Raw genomic sequence first — 22,094 nt, 5'->3', positions numbered from 1 at the left:
GGTCCCGGCTGATCCCGCCTCCCTTTCCCTCCCGTCGCAGGTGGGCCTGGCGGCGCTGCGGCCTCCCCGAGTATGCTGTACCTGGTCGGTCTGGGCTTGGGGGATGCCAAGGACATCACGGTGAAGGGGCTGGAGGTGGTGAGGCAGTGCAGCAGGGTGTACCTGGAGGCCTACACGTCTGTCCTCACGGTGGGCAAGGAAGCGCTGGTAGGTCTGATCGATGCTGGCCACGGGGCCTGAGGCATCACCGACTGAGGGATGTGCCGGGGCTGGTGGGTCAAGAATGTCAGAGGGAGAAAGTAGTGCTGCCCGTTCTTAGGAAAAGCATGTACATTACTTTCACATAGAATCATTGAGTTTTAGGGCTTGGAATGGACCTTATGGATCATCTAGTCCCAACACCCCCTGCTATGAGCAGGGACACCTCCCACCAGAGCAGGTTGCTCAAGGCCTTATCCAACCTGGCTCTGAACACTGCCAGGGTTGGGGCTTCTGCTACCTCCCTGGGCAACCTGTGCCAGTGTCTCACCACCCTCACAGTAAAAAACTTTTCCTAATATCTAACCTAAATGTCCTCTCTTTCAATTTGTACCCATACATACTGCATTCTATAGGAAAAATCATTTTACTCCCATGTGAGAAGACTACAAGGAAAATAAAATGCTCCTTCCTACAAGTATTGGCACTAGTTTTCATCTCAAATTCTACAAATGCATGCAGTGCCTGAAATACTGGACAACTTGGTTAGAAAATATCAGATTCATTTAAAAACAACCCCAAAAGATAAACTGGAAAAATAGGTGTTTTGAAGCCTTGAAGCTGAGTATCATCCTGAGGTGTGCCTGCTGGGAGCAGCAATTTGAGTGCAACATTCCTGTGTTTCTGTGTGGGCCAAGCTGTCTCAATTCCTGTGTTTCTGTGTGGGCCAAGCTCTGTCTCCCCATGCTAAGGCTCCCAGAGCAGGCACAGTTCAGTCAGAGATGTACTGTTGGACAACATGGAGATGAGATAAGCTTTGTGTTAGTAAACACACCTTAGGGAAGACATGGGTAGTAAAAATGTACAAACGTTACCTCCGATGGGTTCATCGATGGTCATAGAAAGATAATGTTGAAATAACACCCCAAAAAGAGCACACATGCCCACACAGCAGGGATCTCACCTCCAAATAAGCTGTGCAGTACTATGCAGAGTTGCTGTCTGGGCCTTGGATTTTGTGTAGTTATAACACATTTATGTGCATGGAGCATGTGAGACTTCTAGCTTGTACTCAGCATTATGTGGTTTCCAGGTACAAGTTAGGCTAGAATGATATTTGGGGCCATCTCTGATTTATCTGCTGTATTTTGATATGAGGAGATGCTCCATGTTTTTAAGTCTCTTCAGTACACTGAAGCAATCTAAATTGTAATCAAGCCATTCGAAACAAAATGTTATTTTTTTTGTTGTTGTTCAGTAGTTGGAAAATTGCTAAATGGAAAGGATTACTTGGATATTTTCACTTTACAAAATCTCCATTTGCTATCAAAAAACCCCTTAATGGATTCCTAGCCAGCTGAAAATAAAATATTAAATAATAGAAAACTGCTGAGCAATTTTGTGTGGTTATTTTGGGGGGGGGGTTTGTTTTGGAACCCCTTAATGGATTCCTAGCCAGCTGAAAATAAAATATTAAATAATAGAAAACTGCTGAGCAATTTTGTGTGGTTATTTTTGGGGGGGTGTTTGTTTTGTTTTTTTAAAGTGTTAAGTCTTTTGGAAACCTTGGAAACCCAGGGATGAGGTAACTGGGAAAAGTGACCACTAAAAACAAAGTAAGAGGTGTTGTCTTGTCTTAAGCCACCTAAGAAGGGATATAGGAATTAATCACTAAGTATTTATAATACAGCCCAATTTACATATAAGTGACAATGCAGAGTGGTTTATTTAGTAATCTGAAGATCAGTCTCTCCTAAACAGCCTGAAAAGTTATGAGAGAGGCCTCAAGAGGTAAAGAGCAGATTCTTTGCTGCAGAGATTTTCTAGCAATCCTCCTAGCTGATGCTTTTAACATCAGATCTCAAAATTCAAAGGACATGACTTGTGCAGTTTATCTTGTTGGCCTAAAACGTATATTAAAAGCTATTTGATGTTGGGCATCTAAATTGGCCCTCAGTTTGGTGAAAGAACTGTTCGACCCAGTGACCTCCCAGAGAGTCTACATTTTACTTGTTGCCAGGAGAGTGCTTTTTACATATTCTCTAATTAATGTGCTTTGATTAGCATTGTAGAGCAGTCTCAAAGCATGCAAATAGATTCCATTGGTTGAAAACAGACTGAAGGGTGTAGTCCTGGGGCTGCACCCTATGCCTTCGCCTACAGCGTGGGACTAAAGTCAGCCTGGAGCAGTGGTAAACCCCCTGAAACAGACGTGGTGTTATTACTGAGTGCTCAGCACTGAGTGCTTTGCTTTACAGATCAGCTCCCATTGTGCTATACCACTTGCTGATGTGCATCTACTCAAAGATACCTAGTGAAAACAAATGGGGTGTCAAAATTTGTTGGAGTTTGTTTAGTATAATAGACCCGAGCAGTACTCCAGGGTGACTGTTCTGAATGACAGCCACAAGATTTGCTCACACATTTATTTGGTTCCCTTTCTATTGCGTCTGTGCAGTTTGTTTCATGAGAAAAATAATATCCTTATTTTACAGAAGTAGGGAAACTTAGCCAAAAATGGGGAGGAACTCATCTTCAGAAAAGGGAACAGAATCCAGTAACAGAGGTCCCCTACGTATTACTTTAGCTATTGGATGCACTTCTGTACAAGTATGATAGTTCTCTCATCAATTTGCTATTCTTTGTGAGCAAAGATGACGTCACAGAAATCAGAAGAAAATCTTTCTGGGCCATAACAGACTTAATGGTTTTATCATTTTGTTATTAATTGTGGTACCACCCAAGTTTTCTGAATACTATTTAGAACAAAGCCACCTTATTTTAGTGTTTGCCATGGAAAAAAAACTTTAATCATGTAAAGAGCATGTGAAATGCACAGTGACAGATGACTTAGGTGTGTTCAGTATGGTCAGAAAACATGTTCATTACATATATGAAGTAGCTTCTGGAAACAGACATCTAAAACATACAAAAAGACATGTTGATTACTGAGCTGCTGAAGAAAAGTGAAGGACATGATCAACTACATGTTTACCTGTACACATGGTAAAGAATTTCTTCAAGAGAACTGAAGGTGAAGTAGTAATATGAAATCATTCCTTAGATGTGGTTAGTTACCATGTACTAAGGAAGAATCTGAACAAACAGGTTGTGGCATAGCTGGTGTTGTATTTGTATCTGGTTTGATGTCAGTATTACCACTAACCCAAGTGTTTAGGCTCAGACTTGTGAGAGGAGTTGCCATCCCATACCATGGCTGGTTAAATTGTTTATACCTAGTGTCCACCAGGTACCTTCAGGATGCAGGTGTGATTGAGCTGTTTTGATGCAGCTCCTCAAGTGACACAGAAGGCATTAAAAACCAAATCAATATCAGAATGAAGTGCTTGACTGGGTCAATAATAAAGTTAGCTATTGCAGTGTGCATTGTCTGTGTTTCTGAGTGAGCACAAAAACACTCCTAAGTGTCTTATTTTGATGTTTATTATTAATTTCAATTTCTAGGAAGAGTTTTATGGAAAAGAATTGGTCTTGGCTGACCGAGAAATGGTGGAACAAGAAGCAGATAGCCTCTTGAAAGAAGCTGATGTTTGTGATGTCGCATTTCTTGTAGTTGGTGATCCTTTTGGGTAAGACAAAGCAACATTTTAGCTATTGGAGCTCAATCACCTCTTTTTCAGTAGGAAAAAGCAATACTCCATATCGTAATTCTTTATGAAGAAGTGGATTTTCAGACCAGAAGCATGGTTTATGTTTGTATATTTTCTGTTGTATTAAAGATATGCCTGCAATTGTCCATACTTTATCTTGCTTTGGAGTTTCATTGCCCAGATGTCCCTTACAGATAGGAGTGTGGACCCTCCAGGAGGTATGAATCTTTCCTTCAGCAGACACTTAGAATTTCATTCATTATCTTCTCTGTGCTAGCTTTTATAAGGAGTATTTTGCCTGCTAACAGTAGAAATTCTAGGATATCACACACTTAAAAAATGTGCTGTTTTGAGGAAGTATTCCTTTAGTTGCTGTTTGTCCTTATAAACTGCAGCTTTTATGCTCAGTTGTTTTAGAGTGAATACAGATAATTGGGTGTACATTGCTTCTGCTTTGATACGTTATAGTTTTTAAAATCACTTATGTTGTTATAAATGTCTTCTCATGTTGGTTTATTAAGCCTTTTGTTTCCACTTTTTATTCCTGCTTAAAGTATAGTCTACCACCAGAAGGATCTCCTTCTGTCTTTTTGGTCAGGCATCATCAATCTGTAATGTCAAACCATACAGAAGAGCTTTTAGTCTCCAGCTGGTGATTCAAGATTGATATCACAGTGTTAAGGGGCACAAGAAAAATCAAATCACTGTGCACCTTATTTGTGAGTGAAAAAATAGATAGTTTATGAAAAAGAGGAACAGTGCACATCTGTCCAAAGCAGATAATTTAGGTGAATACAGGTTGAAGAGAATTGGCCAGAGAATATTATATTAGCTACTGTGGGCAGATGATCCTGTATTTCAGAAATATTAATTATACTAACAGTCCATATTTACAAGTAGGATTCATGTAGAGTGTAGAGCCACATTACCTGTGCTCCTGTCCTCTGATGCAGTGACTAATACAAGTACACAAGATGAAAAAAAACCCAGATGCAGTGACTAATACAAGTACACAAGACGAAAAGAAAACCAAACTCCATGTATTGAAATGTAATTGCTACTTGTAAACTGCATTTTGCTCTGCCTCAGTTATCATTAGTTTCAGCATCAAAATACTTAAATTCTGGTTAGCATACTACATCATTGTAGAAAACTTACACTTTTTTTGAATGAGTTGCTTCTCTCTAGATGTTTTATGTTCTCAGCTCTTAACATTGCAGTTAGAACTGCTCCTATGCACGCACAGAGCCCTAAGGATTTAGGGGTTGCTGAGGTTAACAGGAAAGAGTTTCTGTCCTAGGAGAAGTCATAGGGGGGGACAGTAGAAGCTTTGTGACTGCAGCTGATCATAGAGTTCCAAGTATATTTGCTGGTAAGAGGAGATTTCCTTAGGAAGTCTCAGATGCTGGTGGTTAATAGTTAAAGCAATAAAACAAGCTATACCCCTGTCCTCCTCACTCTTGTTCACTGGAAGTTTATATCTGGATATGTGGTGACAGCTATGGATGTGCTAGCAGGAACCTATCAATTTTAGGAGGACAGTGGAAAGCCCAACACTCTAGTCTGGTGTTAACATTTATATTATTACTACCCATAAACTTAAAGTCTGTATCACTGACAGGAAATCCTAGTATAGCTTTGGGTGCAGAGGGCTGACTCCATGAAGCCTTTGCTGGTACTGGCTGAGTGCTCATGAGGGCACTTCTGCTTTTAGCTACAGTCATTACAGACAGATCTACTGGGAGAAGATACTGGCTGGAGCTAATTTCAGTGAATAAAGCCAGCTGATCCCTTGATCAGTATTAGCATAACCACAAAATCCTCCAGTGCTCCTTGTCCTTTGTATGCGAAGGGAACAATACAAGGCCATAAAATTAGCCCCCTCTTCTCTTAGAGCAGACATTCTTAAGTCACCTTTGCTTATGGAAGTCAGGAGCAATGTTGGTTTACTAACCAAAGCATTGCTTTAGATCACTTTGCTGCATTCTCCTAGGTCTGGGGGCCTGTTTGTATAAGGATCTCCAATTTTCCAAATTCAGATTCCTGAATTTTTTTTTCTCTCAATTAGATTGATTTCTTTTTTAAATTATTGATCTTTACAGCCTTGCCAGCTGCTGCCACATTTGTGTTCCATTCTGGAGCACCTGATCTGCTGACTGGTGCTGGTCAGACATGTCAAAATTATTAGGCTGAAATTCAGGGGAATTCTGTTGGGGTAACTAAACAAGGCCAGGGTGAAAGCAATCTTCCCTAGTCCATTGTTCTGATGGGCACATGCTGTTTCCTTCTTTGCTTCCTTCTTTGGAATGGCCACACAGAAATGTCTGTTACATCTTGGGAATGAGATGTCCAAGGCCTTTGTTCAGGTTTGATAAACTTAGACAAGGGGTAGGTGCAATTTCATATTTCACATGGAAAATGGAGTGCTGAACATGTATGTAAGCATCCATGCAAGAAAGATGCATATGTAAACACTGTTGCAATTCAAAGATTTGCTCAGTCTGTATGTACTTACCATTTTAGAAAGGCTTGAATCTCAATGGCACAACTGCAAGATCTGGAGACAAATTTAGCTCACTTTTAAACTTAACTACAATTTAACTATTTCAGAATTGACTTGATCACTCAGATTTAGGCATTGCTAATTTGAGACTTTGGCTTAAATGTTATAAAAGTTGATTTAGTCTGAGGATGCATTTTCTAAGTAGTGCATGAGTTGACCTCTGTCCGTTCAAAGTTCTTGTCTGTGTGTTGCTCTCCTGGCACACACTGGTGCAGATGGGAGAGGGCCTGGCAGTGCAGCCAGTTACCAAATACTGGAGTTTTGTGGAAGTCTGTGCCAAACAGAGTTGACCTTTACAGTTCAACCTATGTTCAATAGACACTTGCAGAAGACAAAGGATAAATGGAACTTTCCTTTTCAAGTACCTGCCAAAGCTACTTTATAAGGTAAGAGTTGTATTAGTGTTACAGTTTGAATGATGCCAGAAAGCCACAAAGAACTGTAATGTACTGAGGATGTCTGTGATTCCAGCTAGGGAAAATGACTTATGGAAGCCTTACTGGAATTTTTACTTTCCTGTAACAATAAATCAGGTTATTATTGCCATTTTGTCATCTCTGCATTGCCCTTGTTATGACGGGTTTAATTTTACTTCCAAAACAAACTATAATGATGGTAACTTTTGCTAACCTTTTCAGTCTTTAATTCCTTTCTTTTCTTACCACAGGGCCACGACACACAGTGATTTAGTACTCCGTGCAGTAAAACTGGGGATTCCTTACAAGGTCATTCATAATGCTTCAATAATGAATGCAGTGGGCTGCTGTGGTTTACAGGTAACTTTTTTGTATATATACTATTTCACAACTGCCAAGCTTAGAATTGGTGAGCTCTTCCACTGCTGCATGTTGAAATCTCCACTTTGCAGATCTGCAGCAACTGTACACTTCTGTTGTCAGAATTTTTTAACACTTCCTTTTCAGCATACTACATGTCAGCAAAACTCCCTTTTGATGAATACGTTTGAAAATGAATAGTAACAATTCTTCTCTGCTCTCTGACTTCTCTCTGCCCCAGGAGACTTTGATATTTTAAGTTATTTTACAGATAAGGCTTTGCTCATGTTGGCTTCCTTCTACTACTGATGGTCACCTGATAAGTTGATTCTTAAATTAGGTTGTTATTCTGTTGAGAAGTATGCTGGTCTTGTCATTAAGAAATACATGCACAGGCCTGTCTATTTGTCCAGCCGAGATCACAGCTAATTCCAGACTCTTGTGTCTGATGCATTCTTTCTCTCCAAGTTTGATTTGTCTCCACTTTCTGCCCATCTGCTGGGAGAGGAGGAATTTGTCTAGCCAAGGACTAGTAACACAAATGGCAGTTTTTGTGCATTTTGAATGGCTAAAGTAGAAAAGGTCTAGTGTTCCCCTGGAAAATATTTCCTTTTATATGTGTATAGGTCCATTATTACTTTTCCTGCAAGGAAAATATTAGAGCAGTGTATGAATCATAGCGAATCACATATAAATTAGATAAAGCTTCCCCCTCTTGTTTACATTCATCACTTTGACATAGAACCTGCTCTCTCAACATCAGAATGGTTCCCTGTGTAAGGGAACCCCTGAACCAGGCTCCCACTTTACCACAGCCAAAAGCAAGAGCAGGGATGTACTACAGACAAGGGTTGAGGGTTTGAACAATAACATTTTATCACTGAAGGAGAAGGAATTCCTTCCTAGTTGTACATAAAAGAACACTATTTTAATTTCAGCAAACAACTGGCACATTCAAATTTCTTCTGGCAAACTCCAGTACTCCAAACTCCATTGAAATAACAGTGCTGAAATAACAAAGCATCAAATCTGTTGCAATAAGCTGGGTGTTATCTTTGGCTTTGATTAGAAATGTGAGAGCCCTGTCTGATCTGGCAGTGCAGCAGCAATGCATTGACACCTGTGCCGAGGTGTGAATGCTAATGCTCAAGGGAATGCAGCACAGTATTCACGTTCTGTATTATTCTTCCTGTGAGCACTTTCTTAATGATACCTGACTATTGCTGCAAGATTTGGGCAAAATTATATTTTAGGAAGGAACTAGGCTTCTTGGTGTCCAAAACCTACATGCACAGCAGACAGATGGCAGCTGTCGCATGACTGCACTCCCTGGGGTGGGTCACACGAGAGTTGGGGCTGGGGCTCACCCTTTCCCCTTTTGGCTTCATAGTGGTGCAAAGTTTGCTTCTGCTTTCAGGCTGTTGACAAGTAGTTTCTGCTACCTGCTCTCTTTTGTTCCATTCTTTTACATTGAATAGGAAGGAAGATGCAAGACCCAAAGAGTTTTTGAACCAAGTTTTCTGAAAGTTTGCTTCCCCCACAACTCCAGCCAGGCACAGGACGGAGGAGTATAGTGCTTCTGGGTTAATTGAAAACAAGAGCAGAAAACTAACTGAGAATATATTACTAACAGACCATTAGGTTTTTCACGTATGCAGAGTTTTGGAGATTAGTTTACTATTTCCTTATCCCATGCTGAAGGGAGCAGACCAAGAAGGAAATGTGATGTTATTCACTCTGGCAATAGTCCCCATTTCCATTCTGGCTTGGGAGGGGCTGCCTCCTCTTAAGTCAACATCCCTCTTGTCCTATAAAGCATTTTAGGAAATGGTGATCATATTACCAGACAGACTATAACAAGTTGTATGTTTAACTCTTCATTGCTCCATTCAGGCATAAACAGCAGGTGAGGTGTCTCTTAGAAAAAAGCAGCCTGTGATTTAGTGGAAGTTTATAATTTCTTTCAACAGTCTTCACGGTCGTGGCTGTCTCCTGCCATCAATTTAGTTTTGGAGTTATTGTGTCTCAAATTGCAAAGCTGCTGTCAAGTATAGGAGGGATTCCTCTTTTGCTTCACCACAGAAAAGGCTTGGCTTTTTTTCTTGCTTTAATCTGATTGTGATACAAACCCTCTCTCTTTCTTAGAAGAGAAAAACAGGAAACACCTTTATACCCTGTTCTGAGAGCCATGTGCGTAGTGAGCTGTAACTGCTGATTAGACCCTCAGTAAAATGCTGCTATAGTGCAGTCTGTTCACAACAGAACGTGTCTCTTGTCATCAGAGCAATGTTTCTGTGCAGCCAACAGCATTCTGGTAGTTGTGCAGTTTTCCTGTACCACAGTGAGTTAGTAGAAATCAGTAGAGCATTAGTGATGGTTTGTTACCTTCATTTCATAGATGTATTTCTTGCCAAATTGAATATCTATTTTCAAATACTTTTTTTTTACTGTCTTGCCCATTTAATGGAATCAGTGCATCTGTTCTGGAAGATGAAAGATTGAATTTGTACAAAGAAAAGACTGGGCTTTCAGTTTTGAAAATTAAACTGTTTGATCTCAGAAGCTCTCACAGATTGACACAATGAGCTGCAGTTATTGTAGGCAGGGGATATTATAACTTAGCATTAGTGTGACTGTGCATAAGGCCCTGTTACTTGCTGGGTCTCTCTCTTTTAGACTTCTTACTGTGCTTCACTGTGCTGAAATATTTTTTTTTGAAGGCTGAGGAATATATTTTCTTCCAAAACCAAATGAATACAGTTGGAGAAGCCAAGGTGCCTGTGTGTCAGTGCTTCTTAGCTTGTTCTCTACAGGTTCAGCTCTCTTGTCTGAAGTCTGACATGTAGGAATGTTTATCACTCAGGTGACTCCTGTTCTAGTGGGGAACAACCACCAGTGAAGACAGTTAGGCAGTTTGGTATCTGTACACACTGCCAGGGAAGTCAAGGACAGGGAACAGAAGTCCCCAAGGGAAGCCTGAAATTCTTAGAGAGCACTTCTAGTGGCTGGTAATGAGTGAGACAGTTCAGCATTCCTCAACAGCAGCTGCACAGTGGCTCTGTAGCTTTGGAAAGCTTAGTATTTTGGGTAACAGGCTTATCTCTGCCCTATCACTGCTCAGCTACCCTATGAGCAAGACATTGCCATGGCTCTGTCCAACCAGCATTCAGCATTGCAAGCACTTTAAGCTGAGAACAAAGACAGAGTCTTGCCTGATTTCTAAGGCTTTCCCTGTAACCACACACACAGTTTTTCAGAGTAGGGCTGACTGCTAAGGCTTTTAGCCCTAGAATAAAGAGGCAGAAAACTCAGACTCTCTAATGAGGGGAAATTTAGGCTAGATATTAGGAAAAAGTTTTTTACTTTTTTATATTTTGCGGTGGTGAGACACTGGAACAGGTTGCCCAGGGAAGTAGTGGATGGCCCAGCCCTGGGGGGGGTCAAAGGCCTTGAGGAGCCTGGTCTAGTGAGGAGGTGTCCCTGCCCATGGCAGGGGGTGTTGGGACTAGATGATCTATAAGGTCCATTCCAACCCTTAAATTCTATGATTCTGATATGATGATTTACACATTTTCCTTCCTTCCTAATCTGCATGGCATCTGAGTTAGTTTGGGAAGGTCACTGGCCAGAGTGGTGCTCTCAGGACAGAATTATTGCTGACTCAGTTCTGATAATGTATTCTTGAGGTAGAACTATGGATGGTCAAACACATGAGGAAGGTTCTGCATCATGCTGACCTGTGGTGCATGTGGAGGAATGATGCAGCTTGAAATGGCTTGAGATCATGGCATTAGTGTTAGAAAAAAGAGGATTGAGGACTGAAGTGCACAGCTGGAGGCAGCCACGGGATGAGATTTAACACTAAAATGAGACACTCATTTCTGAGTGGTGTTGCTCGTTTTGAAAGCATTTACTTTATGTTTTGGTAGGGTAGCCAGGAAAAAAACATGTTAGAGCAAAGACCTGTCTGAGATGTACCCACTTTCCACCTGAATAGCTTCAGAACAAACATCTGCCTGTTCCCTTGTTTCTTTCAGTGACTCATCTCAAACTGCAGTCCAGTTAATTCTTGTAAGACAATTACAGACAAAAAACATTTTGTCTTTTTTGCAACAAGCTGATCACTTAAATGCAAAAGCAGTGCTTATATGTTCTTTTTGAGTTTTTACTGAACAGGTGAGTACATTTGCACCATCAAGTAGAAAAATACTATAGATATCATCAATCTCTGTGCTCACAGTCAAATAGAAAACCGGTAGTAGCTGCAGGAGTGAAACCTCTGAGTTCCACCCTCTCTCTGTACCCCAAGCTTCAAAAATATCTTTGCTCTAATAGGAGGGACTCTACACAAAAAAGGTTTTATTCACTGACAGTTGAAACAAACTGTTTTCCATCACTAGTTGGTTTTCTCAGTTACTACCAACTTCTGAGCCTTTTAGAATTTGCATTGTTTCTCGAGCCAATTAAAGGTCAAATCAGTGCCAGTCACACCACTTCATTATTCACAATTGTTGCCCAGCTTAGTGCCATTTGTCACCAGCAAACATGACCCAGAAACATCCATTTAATCAGAACAGGGTTTATTTTCTCTGTTTAGATATCTTACTTCAGATTAGAACCTAAGTCACTAGGATGGGAAGGAAACATTGTTTGATATTGATGGAAAGAGTCTTAGAAAGTTACTAAAGATAAGGTGACATTACCTTAAAGGGAAAATCTTTTCCTATTCAAGTTTGCTTGAGGAGTTTCTGAGTATTTTGATAGCTGAATTTTGTTCTGTTTGTGGAGTAGCTATTTCCTAAGCACAGATTCAAGAGGCAGCCCTAGAAACATGTGCTTTTCCTTTCACCTGCTTTAATGTGATTGGTCTCAGCTGCCTTCTGAAGACTGCAGTCATTGGGAGTGGGATTCTCTTAGCCAAATGTCTTCTCTTCACAGTTTCTTCCTCTCTGGCATGTAGTAAGGGGGCTGGAGATTTTGGGGACAGCTGGGCCAGTCTGTTGGCTTGCAGTACAGAGCGAGGTCATAGCCACATATGTGTGAATGGTGAAACCTTTCAGCTTCGTGTGAAGGTTCTCATGAGAGGCATGCAAGTTGCTAAAGGTCTGTGGCACTAAATAAGGCAGTGTAAAGGGGTAGAACTAGGCTTGTGGTTGTTTTGTGTGAGCAATTCCAAGCAAAAACTAGGGCTGGCTGATTCTTGCTGCCCCTTTGTTGACAATTGCACTGCTTCCTAAGCTGTTATCTGGCAACAGTATCTAATATAAAGAAAAACAGGAGCCCTTTAATCTGATATATATGGTCTGGGGGGTTGTTAACACATTAGGGAAGATATAGAGGGAAAAATCTGACTTCATAGGTTCCTTTTTCTGAGGATGAATGTTGTAGTGCATGATGTCAGAACTCTTACAACAAGGATAAAGAAAACATGTCTTAGCTTTTCTCTGTGTGTTCATTGGGATTTATCTGGAAGTAACTCTGGATAATTCAAGGTGCTCTGCAGTCTCCAAATTCCATTGTGAATTAGCCTTAGGAGAAAAAAACCTCTTGGTTTCTATCAGTGGGATGTGATCAATCTGTGACGAGTCTTCACTGGCAGAACTCAGCTGTCCTGTGAGACCTGCTGCAGTGTAACCTGGGACACCTCAACACAGAGCACAGCTGACTAGTGTGTCAGTCCTCCAGGGCTTCAGGTGTTTAGTTTTATACACAGGTGGCAGGTCTGAAAAATGCAGTGGCTCTGCTTTACCTTCTTCTCCCAACATGTAACCAGTTCAAAGCTGTTTGAAATTTTAGGAAAGGAGATAGGCTCATAAGTGAAGAATTGCTTTGTCACCACTGCAGCTGATACAGCAATATTTCTGGGAAAGATGCAGTAAAAATAAATGTCTGTATTTTGAAATGTTTACTTCTTGGTTTCTCTGCAGCTGTTCCCATACTGACCTTTAATATTATGTTGCATCTTCACTCCTGCTTGCTTTAGTACTTTTTGGAGGGGATGGGGAATCTTCCTGTTTCAATTTCCCTATTTAGTCTCAGCTTGTTCCTTCTTTTTATGCCCTAAATTTTTGTGGTGTTTAGCCACACCAGTATTTTCTGTGAGGACAGTTGATCTGGACAGCTTCAGGTGTCTGGTATCATTCAGATTGGCTCAGTAGTTTCATTGGAATGTCACTTGCACGCAGGCTTTTCTAGGTGAGATCATGGTACAGCACTTTTTCTTAAGTGTTTTTTTCTGGCCTCTCCATTAGCAATCACTTCTGCTTATACAGACAAGAAGTAAAATAAGAAATATCATTAACAGGAGGGTTAAAATACTAACTGAAAACAAGCAGCTCAGTACCAAAGTTGTCAATTATTTTTTCATATTATGTGTGTAAATAAAATAGGAAGTTGTAGCTTGTTCTGAGGTGATGTAACTGTGAGTCGAAGAATAGCTTTCTGCAGTGTTTTCTGAGGCAGAAAACTGGCAGCAGAGCATTGCCCAGGAGTGGAGAGTTCTGGCTTCCTTTCCTGCAGCTATTGCATTGCAAAATTTAAGTACACGAAGCTTTGCTTAAGCCAGTTACTACTCGGGTGGGAGGGAAGGCTATTTCCAAAGACTGAGGTCTTTCAAAATGACCTTTTGAAATTCTTCTGCAAAGTCTTTGAGCATTGGGGAGAAGGTAAGGAGTTTCCAAGCTGAGAGTGTGAAATGGTCTATCCAAGCATTTCACTGCATCCCTTTGAAATTCTGGTACTTTTGTGCCTGAGCAGAATGTAGGCACTCTGACAAATCTGATGATTAGTGCAAGTGTGATGCTTCAGATGTTTTGGCTTGTCCAGAACAGATATCGCCTACTCCTGAACACCAGGTGCTTAATGTAGACAGCAGCACCCAGAAAACAGCTGTGAAACTTCATTTGCTGTTGTCTCCCTTTAAAGCTGTGCCAGCAACCCTACAGCATGATTGTTTCACTGAAAATACACAGAGCTCATTGTTGTCTTATTAAACTTCTTCTGAACAATCTCCAAGCATGGCATTAATCCTCAGTTGTGTTGTAATTCACCTTGGTTAACAAACACATCTAACAGTTTTATTCCAATGGCAGGCATGATTTCTGGAATTCTGAGGCCTAGTCAGTCTTTTATGGTTAGTTGAAAGAAGTTGTTTTTAATTTTAGTGGGTTCTGGCTCTAGAGGACCTGCTGTCCTCTGCTGAATCCTTAGGACAGTAGTGGAATTTTTGGTACTTACTGCTCCCTCTGCAGCAAGGCGTTTCTTGAAGGTCAGATTTCTTCATGCACAATTTCAAGAGGTAGATGTTAGAACACAGCAGAGGAAACTGTGTTAGGAACAAATTGAACCTGCATGAGGTGCAGGGAGAGCATTAAAAGTGTAAGTTCTGATACAGTCTTGTGTTGCTTCTTTAATGCAGCCTTGCTCTGGTGGAAGAGCAGTTCCTGTGCTTGCATAAATGTCACACATCTGCAGAGATCAAATGCTGGATGAGAAAGAAAAACTGGTTTGTGTCTGTAGAAGTGTTTGTAAGGTAACTGGTTACAAGTAGTCAAGTACAATAGAGGTATTCACTTAGTGCTTCAGTTCCACAGTGTTCAGAGATTGTTGATGTACCAGAAAGTTTCCAAACTAGTATTTTTCCCTCTTTAATTTAAAGTATGGGTACATTAATGCTAGGAAATCTATTCTTTCAAGTTTAGTTAGTAGAGGGGTATAAGCTGCCAAGACATTTATGGGATGTTAATAAAATATTCCTCATTCCCTCCTATTGGTGTAGAAACTACTTCTGTGCCATCCAGGTGCTGAGAAAACAGGTGTATTTCTGTGAGACAGTAAGTACAGTTTTCTGTGATGTCAATACTTTGTGAAGGAATTCTGAAGTTATTTCTGCTGAGTAGACAGGGCATTTCTAACAAAGAAGTTTTATTCTATTTTGACATTCAGCTTTCAGTTTTAAGGCAAAACCTGGTAAACAAAGGACAGATTCAGCAAATCTGACTGGCAGGGCTTGCACAAAAAGCATAACTTGCTTAACTTCTTGTTGGCAAAGAGGATGGAGAATCTTTGTAATGAATTATGGAGAAGAGAAAGATAACAATCGGAACAAGTGCTGAAGGGTATAAAGGAAATGCCCAACTTGTTCATAATATGTGTCAGAGTGGTTTAAAAGTTCTGATTCCCAACAAAATACCTATCAGATCCTAACATTTTGCCCATTTCTGCACATCCTTTACTTTGCTAAAAAGCAGAGGTGGAAGTTCTCCTTCAGGTTATGGAAATGCCAAAGGGATAAGATGAGGTTAATTAAGGCTACTTTCTGTCCTGAACTGTTGCTTTTGGGAACTGGCTGCAGTGGCAGATGGGAAGCAGTTAATTAGGTTGGTACTGGACATTTCAGCAGTAACTGAGCACTGCAGGTGTACTAGCAATGAGATTAAAGGTGTCTTGCTCCCAGATGCTCCAACAGTGAAAGGGAGAAAAAAGAAACTTCTTGTACTAATAGTTTTTCTTCAGATTTGATACAAAATGGAAAAGAGTTCTAGGCAGCCACATGAAAAATAGGCAAAGCACAGTTTGATTTTTTTTTTTAAATTTTCTAGAACACAGCCTTGAAATAGTTCAGAAGTTACATCAGGAGCAATTAATTTGGTTCAACCTGTATTTACTTTACGAGAAGAACCTTTAGGTTGTGAAATGTGAGCTGTGTGTTCTTGTCCTTGTGTTAGAATGAAATACCTAAAAGAGGAAGTGTTTTCAGTAATATTCCAGGAATCTTTGAAGAAACTCTGTTTATCAGCATGAATGGTTAAAATCTGAGCTTTTGGTCTCTTGAAAACAAACATGTTTCTACTTTGATTCAAGTTCTGCTCTGCCAGCATAAAGGAGTTAAAACCACAGCCTAATGCCACAGTAAAATCAGTATGTATAGGGGAATCCCCAGATGGCACAGAGCTGCCAGAGCTGCTTCTGCACAGGGTCCTCTGCCAACAGCACACACAGTGTCCCTGGAGTGGGCTTGGAAAAGCATTTTTTACTTCCAGGAGTACCGACAAAGTGGGAAGAGTAGTCTATATAGCCTTTCTTTATCTGATGAGCTTGAGCAGACAGAATGTTGGCAAGCTGTAAAATCCATCTAGGACAGCCCCATTCCAGAGCTGAATTGACCAAAACTGAGGCATGGTTTTGCCCTTTTTCTGGCTGGTTACAGAAACTGCCAAGCCAAGTACTGCCTTAGGTTACATATGACTTCACTTGAGCATTGCCAGAGGTGACTGACAAGGCTGTTGCTTCAAAAGTCCTCGCCAAGGTTAGGGATTTAAGGTAGTCAGTGTCTCCTTAGACTGTAACTTCTTTTGCATGAGAGAGCTTTCATCTGCAGAAAAGTGCTGTTACTATAAATACCAGTAGAATCCAAACATTGTATTATTAGAAGTTGCCTAGCCTTAACCAAAATAAGAAATAACAAGTAATAATTTTTGAGTTAATCTTATAAAGTTTTTGCCTTTAAAAGGACTTCAGAATTAAGTAACAAAGAATAGAAGGTATATTGAAAGTTAGTTAATATACATTGGAAAGGTGAATGCAGAGATAGGTTAAAACTTTAGAGTAGTTCATTACTTGTTCTTTAACATTATTGCATGCTCTTGTTTCTTTCTTATTGTGTATGTTACTGCATTCGCTTTGTGTTACAGTTGTACAGTTTTGGAGAGACAGTTTCTATAGTGTTCTGGACAGATACATGGAAGCCAGAAAGCTTTTTTGACAAGATCCAGAAGAACAGGCAGAATGGAATGCACACCCTGTGCTTGCTCGGTAAGCAGCAGCTATTGTGGCTCCTCAGCTACTTCTGCAGCGCTCGGAGGCAACAGTGACAGCACAAGATGCTGTCTGGGATTCAACAAAGGCTCTCAGCTAACATGTAGCTTTGAATGTATACAAAAAATTGGAATGTTAGTGCATGCATGCTTAGAGTCAGGTCAGCCATCATGCTAAAGCAGCCAGGAACTTGTTCATTCCTTTTCAGAAAATCCCTAATGATGCCTTTCTGGAAGTCAGATAGGAGGAGGAGGTCCATTTTTGCTCTGAAAGTTCACTAAGATTTTAAGCTAGATCCAAATCAGGTTTCAGTGGCCAGCAGCTATCTTTTATTAACTTAATTAGGTTAAAGCTCCACACACTTAACTTTCTGGGGAGCTACAGCCTACATTTAACCACATTTCTATTTTGTAAGGTGATAGTCTTTTTCCTAAATTATCTTATCTAAGGATGTTTTGGCAAAAGGCAATTGTTATGTAAGAAGCTTCAGTGCTGTAAAAAATCCTTGCTGATCATGGAGCTGAAATGGGATACTACTCCTGCCTGTCTCAGGCTCTCCCATGGTGTTGTCTTATCTTTTTCCTACCCAAAATCCTTGACTGAGAGCCACTTTCTGAGAAACTCTGCTAGTCTAGGTAACTCCTTAAAGATTATGGAACTGCCTGCACATAAACTGTAAGGCACCTGGACATTAGTGTCTATAGTCATACACCTTTCTGTATCATCTTTTAGACACAGCTGGGATCATTCAGTGCTAGGTAAGTTAATATTTTAAGTAAAAACAAAGTCTGTGGTAACTGGAGGATCCTGAGCAGGAAACAATTTAAATGTGTAAGCATCACTGCACATCAGACTTTCCAATGCCTTTTTGTTTTCAGCATTGGCTAAAAGTCAGAACTGTAGTAGTTTGCTTTAAAGGATGATTTCACAAATGCTCTAAATAAGGATTATTACAGCTATAATATGTTAACATTGGCTAAAAGACCTGTAGTAATTTGCTTTACAGGATTTCACAAATGCTCTAAGTAAGGATTATTACAGCTATAATATGTTAAAATGAAGTATTCTTTGGACAATATGTATAATACTTTCTATGATCTGATCTCCCTTTTATAAAAATTTTGAAACCATAAAATTGCATTATAAATCTCATGTTTCAGGGACAATTGTGGGAGCTGCATCTAATTGTAACTTGGAGTTGAAACCCACCCATTTCCAAACTAATTGCACCCTTAATAATACTTGGGTCACTTTGGTCTATACTGAGTGTTTATCCATCTGACTAGATTACCAGCTAAGCAAATGTGACATAAAAAAGGTTAGTGCTGATAAACTTCAAATTCAATGTAACTGCTTGGACATATAGGCAGTTTGGTAAACTGGGCACCTAAAATCTTGCAGCTTTGCATTTTAAATCCCTTTCATCTGACCCACTTTGGTTTAGAAGTTGATTATGTGACTTGAGCAATACTTTTTTAAAATTCAAGGTTAAAAACGTATCCAGCTTTCACTGTGGTAATTTTGGGGGGTATTTGAATATAGATAATGTTTGAATTACTCTTGGACATTTAGTTTCCTAAAATTGCAGCTGTGCAGAGTCTTACCTGAGCTCTTCTCTATTTCAGTTTTGCTCAAATCCTACTTTTTTTTCACCATAACAGAAGATTGTTCTAAATTTTGATTGGAACAGGAAGGACGTGCTAACGAAAGTCAGTTCCTGTGTGGCTGTGATGTAACCACTGTCCATCAGTCATACTGTTTTACCTTTTGTGACCACAATGTACTCATAATTTAGGAGTAGTCCCAACACTGGTGTGCTCAAACGTGCCAGGATTTAGCTGTCCTATGGTAAATTTGCCTGCTGTTTGTATACTTAGCAGTGTTTTTACTTGGCTGCATTGCTATGAAATCTGTCAGACTTACCCTATCTTTGTGTAAAATCACATGCATAAAGTCACAATACTTTGTGATTGATTAACACAAGAAACAGTAGAATGTGATCCATATTCCTTTCCTTGTAATAGCTAAAATGTTGTCATAAAGTTGATAGCTTTACCTACATGGAAAACTAAGTGGGAAGTTTGTAGGAAACCTGCATTTTACCATCTGTTTTGTTGTACAGATATTAAGGTGAAGGAGCAATCTCTGGAGAATCTCATGAGGTGAGTCACCATTTTGGAAACATAGAAACACACAGTGCACATAAAAAGTTTTTTTTTGTACAAGGAACAAAGATTCTTTGCCCATAGTCTAATACTGCTTACCTGCTGCCTTCTCTTGTGTTTCTTGTGGCCACTGTCTGTTGTTCCTTACAGGGTGTGGAAATCTTGTGTTCCTTACAGTAGGGCCTGGCTTTATTTACAGGAAGTACAGGGTGTGGAAATCTTGTGTTCCTTTGAGTAGGGCCTGGCTTTATTTACAGGAACTGAATGGAGTTGCAGCAGAGCATAATCTTTTTTGTAACTGTTCCTGTGTGAAGCAGCAAGTCAGAATGGGGTTTGCTTTCTGCTTGGTGAATGAAGTGTTAACTCTCTGCTGTTCTGTCCCATCCTGAAACAGATTAATATCTGAAACAGTGTTCTAAATGTAGTCTTCTTTAAACTGGCTGGAAACAGGGTGAAGTACAGAATCCATACCACCCTTTTTAAACAGTTAAGTAAGCAACATATAGAAAATGCTCTCAAGTGCCTTTAACTCTATTCACAAAGGTCTTTGCCACATCTTAGTCATCTCTCTGCAATCTATGTGTTTTGACAGTGGCAAATATAAATGGCTCCTTTATACACATGCTCTAACTGCTCTAAATTAACATTTGTCAAGTCTCACAGTATCATTGAGGTTTGTTTATTCTGGAGTTTCAAAATAAAATCTGTTTGACTGAATCCATAGTTGGCAAAGAAACCACATTTCATTTAAGAATATATTTCTAGTCTGTAATCATCTGTCGACAGGGCATTTGACAGAAAACCAGTAGTTTGCACTTGAATTTAAGTCCAGTGCATCTTTGAGCTGCAAAATGTGCATATTGCTTCCAGCAGCTGAGTTTGCTTCCAGGACTGAAATGATCTGCCAGCTGGAGGCCCAGCTGTTTCACAGGTGTGGTGAGAGCACAAGAGACCTCTGTCTTCTTTAAAATTCCACTTTTGTCTGAAGGGCCCAGCCTGAGAACCTGGGCCTGTTTAAGTTCACTTTGCTGGTCTAGAGGTTTCTTGAAATAAGCTCTAAGAATGCTGGGGATAATGAAATGGATTATGTGTGACATTTCTCTACTCTTCCTTCCACGCAGAGGAAGAAAGATTTATGAGCCACCACGCTACATGAGTGTGAATCAAGCTGCAGAACAGCTCCTTGCCATTATTCACAACAGGAGGCTGCAAGGAGGAGAACCAGGTACTGTACCTGTGATGATTCTATCTGCTACTGCCCCTGTCCAGTCACACCTATTGAGGAGCCCCTGAACTCCACTCCCTTCCTCTTCCTCTTTGCATTCCCTTGCTCTGCCATGGATTTGGGCTGTCTTAAATCTTAGCCTGGTTGGCTGAGCAGGCCTTGAACAGAGTAGTTCAGTGAGCATAGCTGAAGGTGCACTAGTGGCTCCTGGAGGTTCAGTCAAAGCCTCAGTTTGGAAACCTTGTACTGTTTGTATCCATCTGTAACTGGGAGCTCTTTGATTCACTAGAGCTGCAGGAAGCAGAAGGATTATGAGCATTTTCAATTGGTCAAGCTTCAAAAAATCTGTTAGGTTTTACTTAGACTGGTCACGCTCTGCTCTGTATGAATACCAGCATGAATCTAGGATAACCTGGTGATGCAGAACAGTAGTTTTGACCTCAAATTCTTAACACTAGTCAGGAGCAAACTCTGAAACCTATTTATGAAGACCAAGGGTAAAATCACAGCAGCTATGAAGATGACTCAGTTGTGTCACAGAAAATTGTTTCTAATAGAAATTCATCCAGCTCTATTCCTCCTTTTAAAAGTTTATTCCTTAAATACTGTTAAAATGAAAACCCTTTCATTTTAACAGAATGAATCAGCAGTTCCTTCAAAGTGAACACAGTTCCTGAATTAATTTTGTATTCTACTTCTGCTGCCTTCCCATTCTTGCTTATCAACATCCTTAAGATACAGCTTTCTTTTCTTTTCTTTTTTCTAGGCCACTCCAATAATTTAATAATTGTAGGTTTAAGAAAGCACTGTTAAAGTTTAAGCATTTTAACTACTTTTTCCTTTGTGATAGGACCATCAGTGAATAAATTAAGCATTTAATCTTCTTTCTTACAGAAGTTACTGAAAACACAATCTGTGTTGGCCTTGCTCGTGTGGGTGCTCCAGACGAGAAAATTGCTTCAGGCACACTACAGCAGATGTCCACTGTGGAACTAGGTGGTCCACTGCATTCTTTGATTGTTACAGGCACTATGCATCCTCTGGAAATAGAAATGCTTAAGCTTTTCTCTGTAGATAGCTCCAGTTTTGAAAATCATGCATGTCAAAGGGCCACTTGAATAAAAATGAAGTTTTTACATTTTTATTCCAAAGTTATTCCTGTGAATATTTCAGGCTTGTCTACCTGCAGTTAGACTGTATATTGCTTCAGAAGACAACACTGTAGGAACATGGACCTGCTTTTACCCAAGGCTGCAAACTGCACCTGGAGGTATCAGCTTCTACCACGTAGACACCTCCAGGAACTTAAACCTTAAAACCCCTTTGTCTGGTTCAATTCATTGACATCTACATCAGTCTTGGGCTGAGGACTAGGATAAGAACTGTACCAGCTATCTGTGTAGCATTACCCTTGCTGTAGTGCACTACCCAAGCCTACTGCATACATTGTTCTAAGTGCATTTTAGATGTTACATTTCCTTTTCAACTTTCCAGAAACTTAGTAGTTCTCTCACCAATTGAAACCACTAGTGTGCAAAACTTGCTTGGTCTGCGTCCATCTCGACACTCAGGAGAGTGAGTACAGACAGGTGAAAATGCTCTAAACCAAGAAAAACAAGAACTTACTCTTGGGACAGCTGGTGAAACAGAGGGAGAAGCTGCTCAGAATTTCTCATTTCAGAAGGCTGCAACTTAAAATAGCACTGGATTTCTTCATGTTAATGCTAGCATTTCTGAAGG

At 40.2% G+C, this 22,094-nt stretch overlaps 1 protein-coding gene across 1 annotated transcript; it reads left to right on the top strand.

Moving 5' to 3' along the window:
- Positions 1-50: 50 nt before the first annotated feature.
- DPH5 (diphthamide biosynthesis 5) lies at positions 51-21,498 on the top strand. Its single transcript, XM_009080285.1, has 7 exons — positions 51-207; positions 3,664-3,788; positions 7,040-7,148; positions 16,841-16,961; positions 19,087-19,126; positions 20,251-20,354; positions 21,249-21,498. The coding sequence occupies exons 1-7, from the start codon at positions 73-75 to the stop codon at positions 21,470-21,472; spliced, it is 858 nt and encodes a 285-aa protein (XP_009078533.1). The 5' UTR covers positions 51-72; the 3' UTR covers positions 21,473-21,498.
- The last annotated feature ends 596 nt before the right edge of the window (positions 21,499-22,094 follow it).

This window comes from Acanthisitta chloris, unplaced genomic scaffold (assembly GCF_000695815.1).
Source record: "Acanthisitta chloris isolate BGI_N310 unplaced genomic scaffold, ASM69581v1 scaffold19758, whole genome shotgun sequence".
Taxonomy (NCBI): domain Eukaryota; kingdom Metazoa; phylum Chordata; class Aves; order Passeriformes; family Acanthisittidae; genus Acanthisitta; species Acanthisitta chloris.
This window is presented reverse-complemented; position numbering and strand designations above follow the sequence as displayed.

What these genes read in the sequence shown, in the direction of transcription:
- DPH5 (XM_009080285.1), top strand. Translation starts at nt 73, where the DNA reads ATGCTGTACCTGGTCGGTCTGGGCTTGGGGGATGCCAAGGACATCACG. An exon ending in GTAGTTGGTGATCCTTTTGG is followed by an intron (nt 3,789 to 7,039) that starts GTAAGACAAAGC and finishes TTCTTACCACAG; the next exon opens with GGCCACGACACACAGTGATT. An exon ending in TGGGCTGCTGTGGTTTACAG is followed by an intron (nt 7,149 to 16,840) that starts GTAACTTTTTTG and finishes TTTGTGTTACAG; the next exon opens with TTGTACAGTTTTGGAGAGAC.